Genomic DNA, 19544 nt, shown 5'->3' on the forward strand with positions numbered 1-19544 from the left:
ATGCAGTATCACTTTCATTACACATACCACTCCTCGCCCACTTTCTGTCTCTCCTATCCCCCAGCTCACTTATTGTCAACAAATACTACTTATTAACTACTTAATAAGTCTTTTGTCACTCCATGGTCACTCAATGTCATGTAAATGTAACGCCACGTGATGTAGTCGTGTTTGCTTGCGGCCTACCTTAGCAGATCTGACTGAGGGACGCCGTACTCCCGCAGAAACAGCGACAGTGTTGCCTATAGAGGAAGGAGCGCCGATCGTCTGTGCGATTTCCAAATTCTGTAGGTATTTGTTATCCGCATTCGTGAGGATGGCAGAATAGTGACCAAGGTAGAAATGCCAGGTACGGATCCATCGTGTTGCAAGACCTAATGAGCGGGTCGACACCTTGATGTTTGCGTCACAGAGAATCAAACGCTCAAACGCACATCATGGCCCGCGAGCGAGTATCGTTCCCATTCCCTCCCATATCCTATGATAGAGGAGGCAGGGTCGGACGTATTTCCGGATATGATCGCATTCGCAGAAGTAACCTCGTCAAACGCGGACCGTGGCATAATTGTGACGTTCCTGGCCGGATCGACACCAGCATTCAATAGTGTCCCAACCCACTTGGTCTAACATTCCATGAGCGCGAGATCCTTGGAAACACAAAACACAAGACTCACTGGGTCCCTAGCGCTTGAAATAACGCCGCCAGGTCCATCCAGAATAGCAGAGTCACTATCGTTGAACCATTACGGGATCCCGCGTCCAGAATCCGTCCATGTCTGTGTTAGCCTTCCTGTACTGTTTGCTGCAGCGGTTGAGTATGTAGTAGAAGTCATATTCAGTGGCTTAAAGATACGGTCCTCGACGAATTTCGAGAAGGAGCCAGTATAGGTTGAAATTCTATAGGCTCTCACCATATACATCTGTCATGGATCAAAGAATGTAATCGGCGTGAAAAGGAGGCCCTCACCTGGTTATTGTAAGAGTATCTCTCGCGCAGTTCAAATGCGGGCCTCAGATAGTGCAACCTCTGCACAATGTCCTCCGCACTGTCCAAAGGTGCATAAGAATAATCATGCCTCAAGGACGGAAATATAAGCAATCGATACTTGAGGTTTTTGATCGGAACTTACCTGGGTAGTCCTGACACGTGAGACAGCACGTCCTTGAGGTTCGCTTTCTTAGTCGCCCATTCATCCATGAGCTCCCACTGTCCTGGCAACAAGTCTACGATTTTTGTATCTTAGTCTAGTCACACGCCTGGGGGTAGAGGAGTCGAGTTACGGCCATGAGCATAATCATCTATCAAAATACCCATGGACGCAGACAAGAAAACCTTGGAACAAGACGCTAGGTCGAGCAATGTCTTCGCCGGAATTGAGAATTTGACCGTGATTTAGGAGGAGGGGAACGCTCATATCGCTCGTCATAGGATCCCCATTCTCAGTCCTGTTGCCCCACGCGCCGAGCTCAGCCTTCTCAGTATTATCAACGACTGCCAATGCAAGACCGGGGATGCTATTGTTCCTCATGAGCTCCTCAATGTACTGGACGAACGTGTGTGTGATGATTTGGGAGCTGTTCCCCGACGGACTTTCAGAAGAGATTTCACCATGGTGAGGAGTTTCGAAATATTTGGTTGGTCGAAGTAGGCCCTTATATATACAAAACGTTGAAGCGCATGTGGCAGGGTACAAGTCGGTGAGGGTGCTACTGCCGCTGCTTTGGTGGCTGTTTCTGCGATCAATTAGTCAAAGAGATGCTCGACATACAAATTAGATTACGGAAATTGGATCTCAGTCCTGGCGTCTGAAGGCTCAGGACAACTCTTGACGTGCGCAGTCGCGAAATTCCCGTGGCGGCAGTGATCACCGTGCACAATAAAGAAGGAAACCGCATTACGACCTTGGGACAAAACGGATAAGTGTCGAGCATGTGCCTACATCACAGCCAAGCTTTGAGGGGCGTTCAGGGATACGGGGTGCAGGAGGACAGGAGACCGTGAAGACGAAGAGAATGATGGGATTTAGTCACAACGGAATTTCGCAGCGGATGCTTCACAATCTCCCCAACAATGCTAACAACTGTGAGAATCTGTTGAATCCGCAACTCTAGCCGCATCAGATTGTTTGAATCAAGTTTTTTGGATAGAAAACAGCATATTGAGTCTGGTAGCGTTCAATTCCATGCTTGGTGGAGGACTCACTAGGCGACGCAACAACTATTTGGTGTCGTTGGAAAAAAAATGAACAATGAGTGAGTTATCATCTATAGTGTAACGGTGAACAATGGAAGAAACACATGCAACAGTGTCCACGATGGGACCCAAAAAACATTCCGAAACATGGAATTTCAAGTAGTAGGACAAAACGACCGGAGTGGGACAATTACGGGGGGATGCGCGCAAAACCGACTGCGATCAGTACGGCAGCGGCTCGGACAAGTGTTCATGAGGCTCAATATTGGGCGACAGGTCACCGGTTCCCATACCCTGGTGGGTACTGTCCATAAGCCCCCTGCGCCTGCGCTTGAACCTGTGCCATCGCCTGCGCTGCTTGAGCGGGACCTTGTGTCTGTGACTGCATGTGGCCCATGTGTGAGTTCGAGAATACGGGGTTGGGCTGCCCGTGCGCCGAGTGGTGGGGGTAGTTGAATGGAGGCGGGGGCATGGCGTTTTGTTGTGGGTTGAGTGGGAAAGGAACAGTCGCGGGGACGACGTTGGCAATGGCAGAGGCTGTAAAGTAGGGGTGTTGAAGGGCCTCTTGCGCTGTGATGCGCTTGGCAGGGTCGAATTGGAGGAGGCGTTCGAGGAGGTCGATGGCTAGTTCCATGATACACTATTAATTTGACGAAGGTACACATACGTTGAATGACAATCACCTTGGAGGGATGCTTTCGGAAGGACTTGCTGGAAAGGAATTTTAGGATATCTTGGCCACTGCTTCACTTGGATCTCGGGCTGAGAGATTTAGCCTCAATAGCATCATTATCTCGTGTAGATTTGAGGAACCTAACTAACCGACTCTGCAGCCATCTTCCGGACTGTTCTGTCGTCTGGCGTTCCGATAATTCTCATAATATGGAGGAGTTGGTCATTGTTATCCCGACCTCGAAAGAGAGGGACTCCTGAGATCATCTCAGCGAATATACAGCCGCACGACCAAACATCGATAGAAGTGCTGTAGGTCCTTGAGCCCAAAAGAACGTCCGGAGCGCGGTACCAAAGGGTGACGACCTTCCCAGCCCGTGAGAAATCCATTTGGAAATGTAGAGATAACTGAATATACCTCGTTCGAGAACGTGTTAACAGGCACACCGAATGCCCGTGCAAGACCAAAGTCACCCAGCTTCAGCTCCCCCTTTCTATTGATTAGCAAGTTTTGCGGCTTTAGATCGCGATGCAAAACCCTGTTTTCGTGGCAGAAAGCGGTACCCATCAAGAGTTGGTACATGAAGCTGCGGACTGTCACTGGGTCCAGCGCGCCTCGATCCCCATTGGCGTCCATGTACTTCTTCAGATCGCGCTCGCAGTATTCGAAAATGAGCACGAGTTTGGTTTCAGTGTGGATCACATCGTGCAGGCGGACTATGTTGACATGTTTGAGCTCCTTCATCAAGGAGATTTCGCGGATGGCTGTCGAAGGGGTGCCTTCTTCCGCATCGAGATGGATTTCCTTCAACGCTACGATCTCGTTTGTCGTGCGTGATCGACCCTGTCGTGATAATGAGTAACAGGCTGGGATGCCTAGAAGACACGACCAACCTTGTATACAGTGGCATATGTCCCTTCACCTGATCAATACCAGTTCCATCAAGCCGAACAATATGATGCAGTTGATGATACATGCCTAGTTTCTCAAGCTTAACCCGACGTCAGGCGGGTGAATAGTAGGGACGAAGGTAGTACACACCTGGATATAATTCATGATGTCTGTCTGTTCAATGCTGGGTTATAGTGTACAACAAATACTCGAATCGTGAAGAGCGATGTGAAAGAATAAATAATTGAGAGAGGAGCGTAGTCAGAGATGGAACAAGGGGGCGGGAACTGGTGGAGGTTGGGAGGAGAAGATGAGATCGGACTGTTGTTGTACTCTATACGTACGTGGCGATGCCGGGCACGGCAAGACGGCATTGGCCGAGGAGAGCTCAGCGAGAAAGTTGCACAAAATTTGGCAGTCGCGAGTCGGCTACAGCACAAAGAGCATCCAGTGAGCTCTTCATCCTCTCTCTTCTCCTCATGGTCTCATCCCTCTCAGAGACTTATCCATGGCTCCTCCAACTCAAAAATCAAAAAAAAGTCGCACCGCACCTTCGCGTGCTCGACCAGCATCGTCCTCGGCACTCTCCCAGCCCATGGTCGAAGATGCTTCCTCCTTCACTACTCTGTCTTCCTTCTCGCCAAAGGGGCACCTCTTCGCATCTCTCTCCCTCTCAGTAGACAAGCACAGACTACGCGTACACAATACCACCACGGGGCAGAGCGTTGCAGAGCATGTCGTTGAATCTGCACATGTGACTGCACTTTCCTGGGCGCAGTTCGACCTTGCGAAGGACCCAGTAGCCGTAGAGGAAGAGGAGGATGCATCCCCAAAAAAGAAGCGGAAAAAAAGGAACAGCGTCGCACAGGTGAGTGCGACCGACCCGCTCTCCAACACGACTGAGGTCGTCACCTTGGGTCTATCCAATGGTTCTCTCCTCATTTTCGACCCTTCCCACGGACGAGTTGTCCGCACACTTTCACATCCCTCTAGCACCTCGTCAATCCTATCCATCTCTACCTCCACACATCAAAAGACAGCCTCCTTATGGACTTCGGGCGGAGATAGCTCCCTACGCTTCTGGGACGCCCGGAAAGGAGAGCATATCTTCAGCTGGAAGAACGAGGAACGGATGCCATGCACGTCCATGAGTGTCCGTGGCGGTCCCGAACCGGGCTCAGTTGATCTACTTCTTGCGCATCACAGCATTCGTCTACTGTCGACCTCTCAGGATGCTTATCCCGTCTCCGAATTTGCGAAACCGAAAGAGCGTGCATCCTTCATTGGCCATGCTTCCAATGTTACATCTTTACAATGGGCAGGTTCTGAGTCTCAGCCCTCTACGCGCTTTGCATCTATGGCGGAAGCTGATCGGCACGTCTATCTCTGGGACGTCCCCGACGACTCCGCGCTGGAAGGAAAGCTAGTGGCGTCGATTTCTTTGGACTCAGATGCGCGCCAGATTTCTTTCTCTCCAGCATCGTCACATCCCAATCTCCTCGTTCTATCCGCTTCTGGCAAAATCTCTGTATATTCTTTGGCCTCTGACCTGGCGAGCGCAACCCCACAGAAGAAATCGAAGCAGAGAGTACGAACACTCAATCCAGTGTCAATCGTGACCATCTCTTCGAAACAGACCAGCTCACCAATTGAGGTCACTGGAGTATCCTTTGTTCACGATGTAGAGGACAGTATACAAGTTGCATGGCTAGTAGGTGGCGTGAGGCCCTTCTTTGACATCGTTGTAAGTGGAAATTTGGATCTTTTGCATGATCGACGACCAACAAAACATTCAATCTGTGTTGTAGCAATATTTGGATGCTTCTGGAAACTTTATACCAGACATCAATATCGTACACAAAGATGCCGGTGCAAATCTAATCAGCGAAGGAGACAACATTCCTGTGAGTTTGTATTACATCATACTAGTCCATACTTATCGACCAATCGTTCCAGGGCGCTCCCAACAAACGTTACGCCGAATCATCCAACCTCGCTGTGCGCTCCGGCAACGACCTCGGGCAGGATGCTGCCACAGATGATCTCGCTCTGCGCGACATAGACGGTGTCCTCGACGTCGACCTCGCCGAACTGAGCCTTGGCCAGCGCCTGACGGCCCTCGAGCCTGGTGCCGTGCCTGCCCGTACCAATGACTCCGACCCCCCTTCTGACAATGACGGCGATGAAGAAGATACGCATTCGTCGCGCGCGCGGAGACGGCGGCCGGTGGCTGGGTCCGCAATGTCGTCGATTACGCTGACGCGCACGCTCATACAGGCACTGCATTCGTCCGATATGCGCCTGTTGGAGATGTGCCTCTCGCACACGGACACGAGCCTCATCATGAACACCGTTCGGCGGCTGCCGCCGCAGCTCGCGGTGTCGCTGCTCACTGCGTGTACGGAGAGGCTTGGAAGGGGGAAGGGTGCCGGTGCAGGGAAGGGTGGCGGGGCGGGAGCCGGGAGCCAACGAGGCGCGGGGCTTGTGAGGTGGATCAAGACCGTATTAGTGGTGCATAGTGGCCATCTGATGACTGTAAGTCTTATTGATTTGAACTCTCCACCAGAAGAACTCATAACGTTACTATGTTTCAGATGCCAGATTTAGTCGCCCGCCTGTCGGGCTTGCATGCTACCCTGACTACTAGGCTGACGCTACAGGACTCCCTGCTCTCTCTTTCTGGACGGCTCGACATGGTCCTGCAACAGATTGAGCTTCGGTCGTCAGCGGCACCAGCACCTCTCGCCGCGTCATCGCAAGCGGGAACGGGTAAACAAAACGGAAACGGTCGCAGCGGCACTGGGAGGGAGCCGAGGCGGTACGTCGAAGGGGAGAGTTCAGACGAGGACGGGGAGGAAGGCGGCATGGATGTCGAAGTGGAAGAAGGCAGTGACGCGGGGAGCATCGAGGATGTTGAGTTAGGTGGAGACAGCGAGGCCGAAGAGCTGGATAGTGAAGACGACGACGACGACGATGACGATGAGGAGGAGGAGGAGGAAGATGAGGAGGAGGAGGAGGGGGAGGATGGCATGCCGAGGTTGAATGGTTTCATCGACGACGAGGCGGAGGAAGACTATGATAGTGAGGAGAGCGAGTGAAATTAACTTCTTTGGTCTATGGTAATGTATGAGTATACGGCACAGTATACGGCGCGATTTTGCAGGTGATGCTCTCGCAAGAACTCATAATCCCAATCTTCTCCATGTCCAATAGCTATCATAGGGACCTGATAAAACCTGCCTCGCGGTGGATCTTGCGATCTCGAATGACATTTGGAATGCCTGACGCTCAAAAGTCGAGGTAGCTTTGGGCAATCGCCCATTAAGTGAAAACGAAGTTTTGAATTCATTAGAGATCATCGCAAGTCGTGAAATACATGTATAGTATCCAAAAAAAACGAGGGTAAACGAGGGTAAACTAAGTAAATTATCCATCAAGAATGTCCATCAGAACTAACTGCTCTAGACATCTAGCCACCTGCTGTGAGGCACACCGCCCGCGTAGCCACTAACGATCCTGCGCTATTATCGAATGGAAGGTCAACCGTGAAGAGAACGTCGCTGCGATCGTTGTTGAGATATACTGGCAAGTTTACGAACTTCTCCTTTTCGACATCAGAGTCATCGTCCTGGATCCAGCGGATCTGGGAAGGGTTCAAGCGAACAGATTCACCATCATTGAGCACGAGCTGTTCTTCAATCCACGAAGCGCCCTCCAGAGCAAGGCCTAAACGATGATATGCGTCAGAATCATGTAGAAGATGCATTCGCAATTGGCTTACCATCCACAATGAACGCGCTGGGATCGTTGACCCGTTCAATGTCCAGCCGCATATGCAAGGTCTCCAGACTCCACTTCTTGCGGTGGGCAACTGCCTGCCTAGTCGCGGTGATATAGGCTTCTGGGAAGAACAGCCCACCAAGCCATATCTCGACATTAGACAAGTTGTCCAGAGTCGCAAGATTGTCCAGCTGGGCGAGTCGGAGGCCTAGATCGGGTATCCACTCCGACACGGACATCGTCTTCTTTACTTTGTATCGCCGCCAGTGATCAGGAATAGTACCTAATGAAAGAATGAAGTCAGTCCACGAGAGGAAATGATCCATTGAAGTTCTTGCCTTTCGTCAGCGAACTCATTAGCGTTCGCAGATGGTTAGTCTGCTTCAGCTCGCCTCCACAAACCTTGACTACATCGATAAGATCCTTGCGGACTTGATTGAGCAATTTTTGGCCAATACTCCCCTCGCGAGAGAACAGACGATACAAGGGATCCGAGTTGTCCCCTGATTGCTTTTGTAGAACATTGAAGGTCTACAAAAAAGAGGTCAGACATGATTTTATATGGAACTGAGGTCCTCACAGAAGGCAGCTGTGTGAGCCATTCACGGCAACGTTCAAGAAGTGCTCGCATCCAGGCCGGCTGCTGTGACGTTTGCCCCTTGGAAGGTCCCGCAGTAGAGGCGGTGTCATCATCATCGTCAGTCAAAGTCCTCATCTTGCGTAATTTTCCCAGTAACTCGTTGCCTGCAACGCTCATCAATATTTTTCCAAAGCAAACCCGTGATATGCATACCTTGTGCAACAGCGATCACTCGCTCAGCGGTTGGCGGCAGGCTTAACCATGACGGTGGTTCACGCTCTGGTAGACCCTTGACCCAAGATAAAAAGTGATCCAATTTCGTCCCTTCCGGCGCAGTCAGGACCTCTGTACCATTGATTTTAGGGACAAGGTTGAAATCGACGTTATAAGCTGCAGAGGTGAATAACCCATCCACGAAAGCATCAATGATTTTCTGATCGAAGTCGCTATCAACACGTCCTCCGTAAACGGATTGCTTGATGAGTGTTCGGAGGGCGTCCCAAGGGATCTGTTCCGGGTCGACGTTCGCACGCCCCTTGGCAATAGAGTGCAGCCAAGCATCTATCGTGGTAAATGCTGCTGCCATGTCCGAGTCATTGAAGTCATAGGATTTGCTCCACCCGAGAGGGACATATCGAAGACGTTCCTGGACAACCGCATGGAACCAGGCAAGCAAGAAGTATAAGCGGACCTTCTCCACAGGACCCTGGGACAGACGTGCAGAGGTAATACTGCGCAATGAATCGAGAAGGTTTGCCTTGATACCTGGTGGAGGTTCATTCATAATGACACGGGACTGACGAAGTATATTGACGGGGATGGAGGGGTTAGCCTCCATGGTAAGGAATAGGCGGAAGTTGCGATGGGCATTGAGGGTCTGCAATTTCTTCTCCAGCTGTCCAAGCCATTGTGGAGCAAGATGAACATTCTTGAGTAAGACCCATGTGCCTTGGCGCGATGCCACGCCTATGGCTTGGTCGGCTAGCGCAAATCCTTCTTGTGAACCCATCGCGACAGAAGAGCACCGTGTCTGGGTGTTGGACACGAGATTGTCGATCCGGTAGCTTGCATCGTATCCAGCTACAGAGACTAGTGCTAATGGTGTCTGAGCTGGTACTTCATTGGCGACCATGGCGGCAAGGTCATAAGCAGACTCGACGGAGATGTCGGTTTCGAAGACAACCTTCACAAAAGCGGCGGTAGCTTGCAATAGGCGGTCAGGACGCAAACATTTGATGATCAATAATGAACGAATCGATTCAACGGCAGCTGTCGAGCAATGAGATTAGAAACAGACAAACAGATACCGATAAATGTAAACTTACGAGTGCTAGGGTTCCATGGTGAAGGCACAGAAAGCTCAGGGTTGCCTGACTCTAGGAAAGGAATCCAGTCACTTTCATGCTCCAGGATGTGTGCCTGAACAGGCTTGAAGAGGGACTGTTTGGCATAAGTATCGAGGCGTTGCTGTTGATCGGAAGTCAAAACCGCAATTTTCGCGCCCGCTTGGCCTCCAACGGTGACGGCTCCGTTCCCACTCTCCAGCAAGAATTCTAGTTCGTCCGAGATCTCTTCCATACCGCGGAGCTTGACCTGGGCCAGAAGTACCGCAAGCATAACGTGGTCGCGATGGAGAAGTGCCCGAGACGTCCGTCTGTAAACAACGAGAAAGAGATCTTTCAAAAGAATATCGAGGCGGGCGCTATAATCAGTGATGCCGTGGAGATTGGGGTTATGATGAAGCACATAGTCGAAGATATCGAGGAAAAAGCGCAATGAGAATTGATAGAAGTGGTTGACTAAGTTCAGTTGCTCCAGGATGAAGAAGACGGAGCTACACGCTTGTGCTAAGGGTAGATATTCAGCAGTGACTTGTTCGACTTCTCTCATGACGAGGTCGGTTTCCTCTACCTTCCGAGTGATCTCCGCTGCTTCGCGCTTCAAAGTCTCCAGTGTATCAATGACCTTATCGTCGTCGAGTATATTTCCTGAAGACTCATTGAGAGCCTGCAATAAGAGTTTCTCGAGCGTCCGCAAACGCACACGGAACTCGCCCTGAACCTTCATGAGATCTGTTCGTTTCTGCTCTGTATCTGGCCTCTCGACCTTCAAGACCTGATCCAAGGACTGGCTTTGCAAGCTGCTGCGAGTCATGGTGAAGTTGACGAAGGTTACACGACTGCAGATGTCCGGCGAGAACTCAACGGAGGGATCCCTAGTAGATAGGAACATTGTGAAAGACGGAGAGAAGTCGATATCTTGACTTCCGAGACGGATGAGAACACGGCCACCAGTCCGGCGAATCTCCTTGTTTAACACAGCATTGAGAATTGGATCAAGATGCTCCACATCCTGAATCAGTAATGGGTTCCCGAATCGGAGGGCACTCTCCAGGACCTTGAGGAAGGCTTCGTCGAGGAAACTTGTTACAGTAATCTTGCGAAACTTGTACTCGTTTAGTAAGAACGTAGTGGCTTGACCCGTAGGATCAATGATTAACGGGTAGCGGCTAAATCGCCTCATCATAATCGCATTCTCTGTGCACAAGTTGTCGGAGGGCAATCCCTTCGATTGCCAACTGAGACGGTCGTCAGCAGTCGAGAGGTATTCGGTGAAAGAGAGCTCCGGCTTGAACTTGATATTCGCTTCAACCAGATGATTCATCCATTCCTGCCACATGACTTCACGATAATGCTGGTCGAAGAATCCGCCATACGCCAAGAAGGCCGCCGACAATAACACATCGCCGACAATAGTACTCATCTCCGCGTCGAAAGTTCGGCTGCCAGACTCCCAACGAGCTCTTTCCGAGGATAAGCTTTCCAGGAGCTTCATGCTGCGGTCGACCTTGCCTTGAACGCGGTCCATTTCGGTCTTGATCGCCTGGGTTTGGCTAATGAGAAATGCATATTCTTCCTTGTACTTCGTGATCGAGGCTTCTAGCTCTGAGATCATTGTGATGATTGTTGCAGCCTGTTGCTTAGTCTGCTCCGCCTGAGTCTCCAGTGACTGCACCTCATTGCGCAGTGGTTCGACCTTGTCCAAGATTTCTGAAAAGCGGACCTGCGCAAGCACCCATTTGACAAGAGGTCCGCAAGCTTTACTGGCATGTTGCACAGTCTCAAAGTTGAACGAAGGCCGGCTAAGAAAGTCTTTTTTCATCACCTCCCGTAGTTGCTTGGTCATTTGGTTCGTCGTGTCGAAGTTAACGATCCTGAGGATGAAGTCGTCGCGGCGGATAATGCCCTGAACAGTACGCCAGCTGTCAATCTTGTGGCCCAAGATCGTACAAACAGATTCCATGGCCAATTTGACCGCCTCTGGAGGATTTGCCATCGTCCGCACTTCCTGGAGTTGTTGCCGTTTGATGCTGCTGACTGCTGCTTGAGCGTCGAGGACAGCCGGTTCAGCATCGGCCAAGTCCGCCATGACGATCGAACGACGCTGTTCAATATGCTTATCTTGTTTCACGAGTGCGGCTTGAATCTCGATGGAGGCAGCCTTCTTCTGCTCGGCTTCCTGCTGGTCAGAAACCATTTGTTTGAGTTTTTCATTTGCCTCTGCATTCTTGGCCTCGAGCTGAGTACGTTTGATGGCAAGACTTTTCCGAAGCTCCTCGACTTGTGTGACGGTATCGCGAAGCTTATCAAGCCCAACGTGAAGATGCCGTTGCTGCTCTTCCAGTTCGTCGCGCTTCTCATTGTAGAGACGGACATAATGATTGATGCTATGTCATCGAAGTTCAGGGCTAGGCGATAGTATGAGTGGATGGGGACTCACAAATCTAGATAATGACGAGGGGTCACATAATTGTAGCGGCCTTGTCTCCGGCTGAGTCGCAGATTGATCTGATACAAAGACATATGAACATGTACAAGGGCGTTGACGACCGCTGTGCGGTGGATCGGTGGCATGGATAGCTCGCGATACGCAATAGGGAACATGGCAGGAGGCTGGTAAGAAGATAGATCAAGGTCTAAGGTGTGTGTGAACTCCATGCCAACTTGATAGAAGGCTTGGTCGGACCAGTCACCGAACCAGTCAAGGACACAGCGATTGAATAAAGCGGGTGATGTCGCTGCACGGGAAGCGAGCCCATTCTCTGGCGGATTCATGGTGAATACAACATGTAGATTCTTGGCGACTTGCTGTGTGAACCAACGATAAAGTTCCTCATGCGAGTCCAGCATCAAACCATCCCGTTGAGAGCCTTCCTTGCAGGCCGTCATCAGGGCCGAGTGTTCGTCGCCTTCAAACAATCCAGGAACTTCAGCATTGGCGAGGAGCGTATTCATCCTCTCAAGGAAACCAGAGTCAAGGACGTTTGACTCGTCCATGATGAAACAGACTTTTTCTCCCTTGGTGCCTGCACGTCGGAGAACAGTACGCAGATCCTCGTCAAAGTCGTCGCCTGTATACTTGTTCGATACCTTGATCTGGAAGATGCTGAGGCCGTTCATCCATGCCACGAAACGAGATAGGGTTGTCTAAGAGACAGAGATCAGTTGGATTCATTTGGAAAGATAATCAAACCTCACCTTCCCACTGCCACTGACACCAATCAGTAAGAGATGCCCTTGGATTTGACGGAAAACACGATCGATTCGCAAGACATGGTCGAGGACATCATTGAAAAGCACGAGGGGTACATCTAACTCTTCTTCGTAAAAGACGCGTAGACGGGCTTTGGTATATTCACGTAGCACCTCGCGATCCACAGGAATATAGTTCTTTGAAGTCCAATTGGAGAATAAGATAGGCCTTGCGAGAGCCTCATCCCTGTTGATCGTAGGGAAATGCTCCAATGCAGTGTTATCAATGTTGTCGCCAGTCCACTGCCTCTCGTCCTCTGCAACTAGACGATCTTGGAATAGGCGGAGTGCTTCGTGTGCCCAAACACGAACGAGGCCTTCCACAGAGAGCACTTCTAGCGGACGGATGGCTTCGTAGATACCACGGACCCAGCGTGTCAGCTCACGAGGACTATAAACGTAGTGTGCCTGGATATCTGTTGTGAAGCGTTTTTGCGAGGCCAGGTAGAACGCGACCATGGCGTCTGTAAGGGGTTCAGCGTATGTACGCAGATTGGGAACCACCTTAAGAATTCCGCGATTGTATGTGCCGTAGATCTGTTTGAGCGATACCTCGCCAGGATAGTCAACCATGACCAACGGCGCATGTCGCAAAAATCTATGACTGAGAGGGACACGGCCAGGATCCGTTGGGGGATTACAAGCACCGACGAACTGAATGCGCTCCATTTTGACCCAAGACATGTCGGAGGTCCGCCAGTAACCGCCCGATTCGACCAATTGTCGGATGAACGAGATAACTCGCTGCGTTCCGTACTTATCAGCGGCCGGTAGGTTGATCTCATCGCAGAAAACGACAAGCCATCGGCCCAGCTGTACAGGAGCCAGGATGACGCCGTTAGGAGTTTTCCGATACTCACAATATTGCTCAAAGGTCTTCAGTATCAACTCCGGAGTCGTCGCGCTGGAGAAGTTCAGACCTACGACTTCCATATCGGGAAGTTTTCGAAGAGCACTGAACAGAGTCATCGTCTTGCCGGAACCGGGAGGACCACAGAGCATAAGAGGTTTGTGTTCTGAGAGCCACGAATAAAGGACTTCTTCATGTCGAACGGTATCCATTGTGGGAACAACTACGTCAGAGGCGGTGACGGCCTGAGCTTCGATTTCGATCTGCGGGACCCTGGCTGCCCAAGCAGACCATTCACCGTTCGCGACCTGAACATCGAAATCAAGGAGTGAACTTCCAGGGCCCAGTGGAGGCAGGTCGATCCCTGTCTGCTTGCTGAGAAAATCGCCTAATTCTGCCCGCAAGTCCAGCTTAGCATCACCAGAGAAAGCCCATATGATGCTGATCAGAAGTCGCTTGCTAACGTATTGTTCGAGCGGCTCAGGAGGCAGCGGGAAGTCGGAATGCTGGACATTATACTCGAGGATGTTCCGGGCGGTTTTGTTGAGGAGGGAGAATAGAGTGTTGAGGGCGCGAGTCGTAGTGAAGTCCATAATGTGCTCAATGGATGATGCATATTCTAGTGCAATACTGACAAGCTCGCCCTCAGAGAAGTATCGCTCAAGGATACCGGCCACTTGCTTCTGAGTGATAATATTTGCACTGATGGCGTCAGAGTTCGCATCGTCTGCGCGCCGCCCAGGGATGTCCAGTGCGTCGTCATCTTCGGCATCAAGAGGGACAGAACCCAAGGTGTCAAGATACTGGCGGTAGACCATGGAAGGTTCCACGATGTCCTCGCTGAACCAGATCATACCACACCGACTGACGGTAGCAAGAGTCGCGTAGCGGAGGTGCTCGACCTCGAACATAATGCGGACATTCGAAGGGAGATTAAGTCGCTCGCCGTTGGGCAGCGTCAGGAGCTTATTGTCGTCCAACACACTAGCAAACATGTTAAGGATGGTGTTTGGGTATGAAGCTAGAAACACACCTGTTCAAGTTTTCCACCCACTCGGGATCGACATCACCATCGAAAATGATCCAATGCCTCTTCCCGCTTTCGCCACGGACATCATCTACGATCTTTCGCAGAACGTGCGTGAAAAGTCCATCGTTCCATTCGCGCGTCGTTTGATCGAGCGTCCCGTACAAAGCATCCTTATGCATCGCCTTGGGGTCAATGACATATGCGACTCCTTCAACACCGTCCAGACGCTCCAACGCAGCCAAGAGTACTTGCCACGCATTTGTCTTCCCACTTCCCGATGATCCAACCATCATGAGACCGTGCTGGATCTTCTGGATCTGATACAGTTGCAAGATTTTTGATACCCAGCGCTCGCCTTGAACGAGACGACGTTCTTCGCAGACCTTCCCAATCTGTTCGCGCAAAGCGTCGAGATTAACTGGGACATAATCAGTGCCCGGAAATACGTCAGCCAGAAGACTGATGTATCGGATAAAAATGAGATCAATGAATTTATAGAATAGTGTTTGAAGTCGACGAACCTTGTTAAGAGTGGTACGTCGTCAGCCACCAACTTCGGCACAATGGTTTCTGTAACGCTTTGGATTAAAATAACTTGTTCTGAGATGGTATCCGAGAGTCCTCCAACATCCGCAGCTTCTCCAGAGTCACGAACCGCTTGCAGGCGCTCACGCTTCAGAATACCAGCACTAGCGAGGACTGCCTTCAAAGCACGCAGACCGAAGTCATAGTGGGGTTGAGGTGATAGCTGTTCATCACAAAGGTTGAAGAAGGGTACGATCTTTGAGGCCAGGGACTCCGCGGTACGGAAACCTTGTGAGAATAACATGACCTGAGCAATGAGCTCGCGATCAGGACGAGTCATAGCCATACTTGATCGTAAGGTCAGATTTCACATCCCTCCATGTAGATGCATCAGAAACTCACGGCCTGAAGAGCTTGGTCAAGTTAGGTGGCAACTGAGAGCGGCCAGCGTAGTTCGGGTTGGTGGTGATGAATATACCTGAGAATGCGAAAATCAGCATTCGAGAACAGTCTGATATTGAAAAAGATGTATACCGATGTTCTTGTTGATCTTCAAACTTTTTCCAACCAGCTCGATCTCCGTGTTCGGGTTCTTCACCAATGCCGCTAGCCCCTGCTGAATGCTTTGTACTTGCTGACTGACCGCACTCAAAATTCTTTCTTCCAATCGATTGAACTCGTCGAAACATCCCCATGCGCCAACTTGACAGAGCCCCACGAATATGCGCCCCATCGCCTGGAAATCAAATGTTTCATCGCAACAGAAGACGAGCACGAATCGTCCAAGTTGTACTCCGAGCGCTTTGACAGACTCAGTTTTGCCTGTCCCTGCAGGCCCGAACGGCGCACCGCCCAGTTGATTATCTAGTGCTTGAGTGAGTGTCAGATAGCAGCGATCTGTAAGGGGTGTCTGCACGAGGCGATCTGTCACTCCGAGGTACTCCCATCCATAAGGGAAGGACGCGTCGGCGACGCGGATGGCAAGGCAGTCCAAAGGATTTTCGGCCATGCGGTCTAAGTAGAACCTCATCTGGTAAAGCCAGGAGAACGCCTTGTTGTCGGTTGCCTTCTGCTGAATGAGCTGGCGGGTAACATCACGCTGATGCACAAGCTCGGTGATGAGGTGCTCGCATTTCCGGCGGGTGACGGAGCTCAATTCCGTGAGAACTACATCTGCAAGAAGGTCGAGGCTTTGACGGATGGTGTCAAGCGGACCTTCAAGTGAGTTGATAGCTTCAAACGAAGCTTCGATAGAGGCAGTCCATGCTACCTGGATCGCAAGCGTGACAAGCTGAGCGGGGAATTTCTCCACCCATTCGATGAACCTGTCCATAGGCAAAGTAGCACCATTACCATAGAAGGTTTGAAGCTCGTCCACAGCATCGCACAGGAGCTGTGCCAAGGATACTCTCATCGACGACTCGATCTTGGCTAGCCAGTCATTGATTTTCGGGAAGTCCTTGAGCAGAATCGGCTCCCTGAACACAACTTCCTCGCCCTCTCGCGACGCCATGCCCTGAATCTGCGTTAATTCCTCGTCCAGCATGATGGTGGAGATACCAGCAAACATCTTCTTGAGATGCTTCATGATACGCAAGATATCCTTGCTGTTTCCTATAATTTCGAGCAAATCCTCGTCACCGACAAAGTAGAAGCGAGGGAACGATGCACGTTCGCGCTCAAGGTACTCTCCGAGCGCTTTCTGTATCTTGTTAAGGAGGTCGGCAAGGCGTTCGAGGCTCTTCTGGATACCGGGAATGTTCATGACATCGACGACAAATGGCGATTTGTAGACCTTCTTCATGACAGTCAGAAACTCGGTATTGATGTTCTGGAACCGAGCGCTTTCAACGGGGAGGAGATGCTTGATATCGGCACTGCCCGAGAAGATACCCTCCAGGTAGACCCACTGCCGTTGGACATCGATCCAGACATCTGCAGTCGACTCACTTCAGAAGAAGCCTGGCCATAAAAGAAAAACACATACCGAAGAGGACATGAATGCGGTTGAGTTTTTCCTCCCAAGAGCTAGCCTGAGGAAGAACATGAGCAAGAATTCCATAACGATATCACAGTCCATACCTCCTCCTCGAATACTAGAAATAGAAGGTGATCAGTCTCACCACGATGGCAAGAATACCAGTAGACTCACCTTTATAATATGGCGACAACTTCATTGCGACAAGCGAGTTCAAATTTTCGCCACATTTATTAAAAAGATCATCCCAGCCTCTGCATGAATGCGTCAGTTTGATCTCTCTGACGACACAGACTGAATGATACTTGCCGAATAAGGCGACACTTATTCTGATAATTGACAAGATCTAGGGTATAGTTGGTCCAAATCTCCTTCACTTGTTTAATGTACTCCTCAAGAGCCATCTGAAGTTAGAGAAATCAGAAGCAAGTAAGGATGGATCCCATAGACGCTCGTTACCTCTCCTTGAGCTTGTACGATGACTTCCTTGATCAAGCTCTCATTCTTCTTCAAATCCAAATCATAGACATTCCCCAGTGTCATTCTGCAGGACATGAATGAGGACAAGCTAGTACCACATAAGAAAACTCGACTCACAACGTCAGACTAGGCTGGGATGGCATCCTCAGCGACTTGAACAACTGTTTCCAGTGTCTGTCCTTCAGAGCTTCGCTCTTCATCTCCCCAATGAGTGCATTCGACTTTAACAGCCCCCGCAGAACATCCTGCACGTATTCAAAGGCGGCATACTGCCTCATCCGTGTTGGCATATCCTTGGTGCTGCTCAACAGTCCATCGATATGTTGTCTCAACTTCCTCGGCTGCACCGTCGCCCAGGTGAGCTCGCGCAGCTCGCTAATCTGGCTCCAAATCCCTGATAATGCTGTCCAGACGGCCTTGAGGTCCCGGAGCTCCTCGAACACAGGCTCCAAGCGGGTGTGACGGGTAAGCTCGAGATCGAGAGCCTCTTTGGCACGACAGACGAGATCGTACTCTTCTTGCACGCGGTTCAGCTTGCCTTCGAATACATTGATGGTATTCATGGCGGTATCGGCACGCATGTTGCCTTGCACAGGGCGCGTCTGTTCCCACTCCGTCAGGATATCATTGATCTTGTTCTCCACAATTTTGTCTTCCGCAACAATCTTCAACTGTAGCCCCGCTGAATTCAAAATCAAAATCAAAATACATTCATATCCAGAGGCTACGCACCAAGCTGCTCTTGAATCGAATCATTCTTCCTCTTCAAGATCTCGTTGTATGCACTCCATTCTCCACGAAGCTGGTCGCTGTATAGCCAATCATCGGGGAACTGGTATCGAAAGCGTTCAAGGGTCTTTTCGCCCGAAGCGCAGAGTTCAATCATTGGCCCCCATGTCTTGGTCTTTCGTTTGAGGTCTTGAACGAAGGTAATGAAAGTCACCGCCGCAGCGGTAGACGAATTACCTGCCAAGGCCTGTAAAGTAATACTCCGTTAAATCAGTTGAAAAGCCAGTGAGAAATCTGACATACCTCCATGGTGACGCTTTGGCAGTGTGGTATGTAAGGACGCGTCCGTTGAACGCGTTGCTCGACTGAATCTCCCGATTGAGATAACCCTAACCCTAACGTCATATCGCCTTTAGTAGTAGCGTTAAGTTGGTGAGTCTTCCCCTCAGAGCGATCCGACCTGCAAAAAGCGTCCATCAACATATCCTTCCCGTACATACAAGTTCAGTTCGCTCAAGATGTCGGGACGTCAACAACGTGTGATGGTACAACCCATCGTGAGCTAGATAGCTTCCCTGTGTCTATCTCAAGGCGTACTAATGACAATAACTCGCCACTCAGAATGTAATCTTCAAAAACTTGCAACAAGTACGCCGTTCATCTTTCTCATGTGCCCAATCTACATGTTTGATTCCTTGCTCATAGAGGGCTAAAGTCGTTGTCTGGCTGTACGACAATATCGAGATGCGTATAGAAGGCAGAATCATTGTGCGTGTCTTGTTTTTGTTCAAGCCCATCCGTTGTTGAACTTGTCTCGCCCTCAAGTTGCGATGACCGTCTACATTCTTCGCATCGATCTGCTCTCTCATACACTGATGCCATTATTTTACCATGTTATCCTGGCCTTCATAACATCGGTTCGCTGACATTTTGTTGCTTTCATTAGGGTTTTGATGAATTCATGAACATCGTCATAGATGAGGCTGCCGAGGTGTTTGTCAAAGAAGCTAAACCAAGGCGGGAGCTAGGTAAGCATCATATCTTGGAAAATCTTCATCTACTTACAAGATTGTTTGGCATCTGCAGGACGCATCATGTTGAAAGGAGACAATATCACGCTAATTCAGCAAGTTGTATAGGTCTTCACTTTCTTTGCCCTTGTGTAAAATTGACTCTGTTCCACTGTATAATTTGGGATCCTACAATGACATTTTTTCTCGATCTCTGATGGGAGGTACTTGT

The 19544-nt window shown here is 50.3% G+C and overlaps 6 protein-coding genes across 6 annotated transcripts; 3 read left to right on the top strand and 3 right to left on the bottom strand.

Annotated features, from left to right (window-relative positions):
* Positions 1 to 743: 743 nt before the first annotated feature.
* HETIRDRAFT_167272 (uncharacterized protein) lies at positions 744 to 1198 on the bottom strand (the record flags this gene model as incomplete). The annotated part of the gene is made up of 3 exons (XM_009543269.1): positions 744 to 920; positions 968 to 1076; positions 1131 to 1198. The coding sequence occupies 3 exons, from the start codon at positions 1196 to 1198 to the stop codon at positions 744 to 746; spliced, it is 354 nt and encodes a 117-aa protein (XP_009541564.1).
* A 682-nt stretch (positions 1199 to 1880) lies between these two features.
* On the top strand, positions 1881 to 2726 carry HETIRDRAFT_407253 (uncharacterized protein). The gene is made up of 2 exons (XM_009543270.1): positions 1881 to 2108; positions 2204 to 2726. Exon 2 carries the CDS (start codon positions 2342 to 2344, stop codon positions 2648 to 2650), a length of 309 nt encoding a protein of 102 aa, XP_009541565.1. The 5' UTR covers positions 1881 to 2108; positions 2204 to 2341; the 3' UTR covers positions 2651 to 2726.
* Positions 2727 to 2735: 9 nt separating this feature from the next.
* Positions 2736 to 4046, bottom strand: HETIRDRAFT_378853 (uncharacterized protein; the record flags this gene model as incomplete). The annotated part of the gene is made up of 7 exons (XM_009543271.1): positions 3909 to 4046; positions 3846 to 3858; positions 3761 to 3789; positions 3285 to 3710; positions 3017 to 3232; positions 2878 to 2950; positions 2736 to 2818 (listed from the first exon to the last, which is right to left on the bottom strand). Coding segments are annotated over exons 1-7 (855 nt in total), but the record flags the coding sequence as incomplete, so codon positions are not given.
* A 212-nt stretch (positions 4047 to 4258) lies between these two features.
* Positions 4259 to 7022, top strand: HETIRDRAFT_469912 (uncharacterized protein). The gene is made up of 4 exons (XM_009543272.1): positions 4259 to 5502; positions 5567 to 5662; positions 5715 to 6293; positions 6353 to 7022. Exons 1-4 carry the CDS (start codon positions 4267 to 4269, stop codon positions 6854 to 6856), a joined length of 2415 nt encoding a protein of 804 aa, XP_009541567.1. The 5' UTR covers positions 4259 to 4266; the 3' UTR covers positions 6857 to 7022.
* Positions 7023 to 7081: 59 nt separating this feature from the next.
* Positions 7082 to 18611, bottom strand: HETIRDRAFT_457162 (uncharacterized protein; the record flags this gene model as incomplete). The annotated part of the gene is made up of 20 exons (XM_009543273.1): positions 7082 to 7484; positions 7540 to 7821; positions 7877 to 8069; positions 8119 to 8282; positions 8332 to 9387; positions 9444 to 11845; positions 11899 to 12605; positions 12657 to 14544; positions 14594 to 15049; positions 15112 to 15462; positions 15518 to 15593; positions 15650 to 17050; positions 17103 to 17148; positions 17198 to 17211; positions 17268 to 17347; positions 17418 to 17497; positions 17553 to 17637; positions 17691 to 18255; positions 18306 to 18549; positions 18606 to 18611. The coding sequence occupies 20 exons, from the start codon at positions 18609 to 18611 to the stop codon at positions 7228 to 7230; spliced, it is 10353 nt and encodes a 3450-aa protein (XP_009541568.1). The 3' UTR covers positions 7082 to 7227.
* A 148-nt stretch (positions 18612 to 18759) lies between these two features.
* Positions 18760 to 19521, top strand: HETIRDRAFT_378861 (uncharacterized protein). Its single transcript, XM_009543274.1, has 5 exons — positions 18760 to 18859; positions 18924 to 18950; positions 19008 to 19070; positions 19249 to 19330; positions 19389 to 19521. The coding sequence occupies exons 1-5, from the start codon at positions 18821 to 18823 to the stop codon at positions 19439 to 19441; spliced, it is 264 nt and encodes an 87-aa protein (XP_009541569.1). The 5' UTR covers positions 18760 to 18820; the 3' UTR covers positions 19442 to 19521.
* The last annotated feature ends 23 nt before the right edge of the window (positions 19522 to 19544 follow it).

The sequence above is a fragment of the Heterobasidion irregulare genome (assembly GCF_000320585.1).
Source record: "Heterobasidion irregulare TC 32-1 unplaced genomic scaffold scaffold_01, whole genome shotgun sequence".
Lineage (NCBI taxonomy): Eukaryota > Fungi > Basidiomycota > Agaricomycetes > Russulales > Bondarzewiaceae > Heterobasidion > Heterobasidion irregulare.

What these genes read in the sequence shown, in the direction of transcription:
- HETIRDRAFT_469912 (XM_009543272.1), top strand. Translation starts at nt 4,267, where the DNA reads ATGGCTCCTCCAACTCAAAAATCAAAAAAAAGTCGCACCGCACCTTCG. An exon ending in GGCCCTTCTTTGACATCGTT is followed by an intron (nt 5,503 to 5,566) that starts GTAAGTGGAAAT and finishes TCTGTGTTGTAG; the next exon opens with CAATATTTGGATGCTTCTGG. An exon ending in GCGAAGGAGACAACATTCCT is followed by an intron (nt 5,663 to 5,714) that starts GTGAGTTTGTAT and finishes CAATCGTTCCAG; the next exon opens with GGCGCTCCCAACAAACGTTA.
- HETIRDRAFT_378861 (XM_009543274.1), top strand. Translation starts at nt 18,821, where the DNA reads ATGTCGGGACGTCAACAACGTGTGATGGTACAACCCATC. An exon ending in GTGTGATGGTACAACCCATC is followed by an intron (nt 18,860 to 18,923) that starts GTGAGCTAGATA and finishes CTCGCCACTCAG; the next exon opens with AATGTAATCTTCAAAAACTT. An exon ending in TAAACCAAGGCGGGAGCTAG is followed by an intron (nt 19,331 to 19,388) that starts GTAAGCATCATA and finishes TGGCATCTGCAG; the next exon opens with GACGCATCATGTTGAAAGGA.
- HETIRDRAFT_407253 (XM_009543270.1), top strand. Translation starts at nt 2,342, where the DNA reads ATGGAATTTCAAGTAGTAGGACAAAACGACCGGAGTGGGACAATTACG.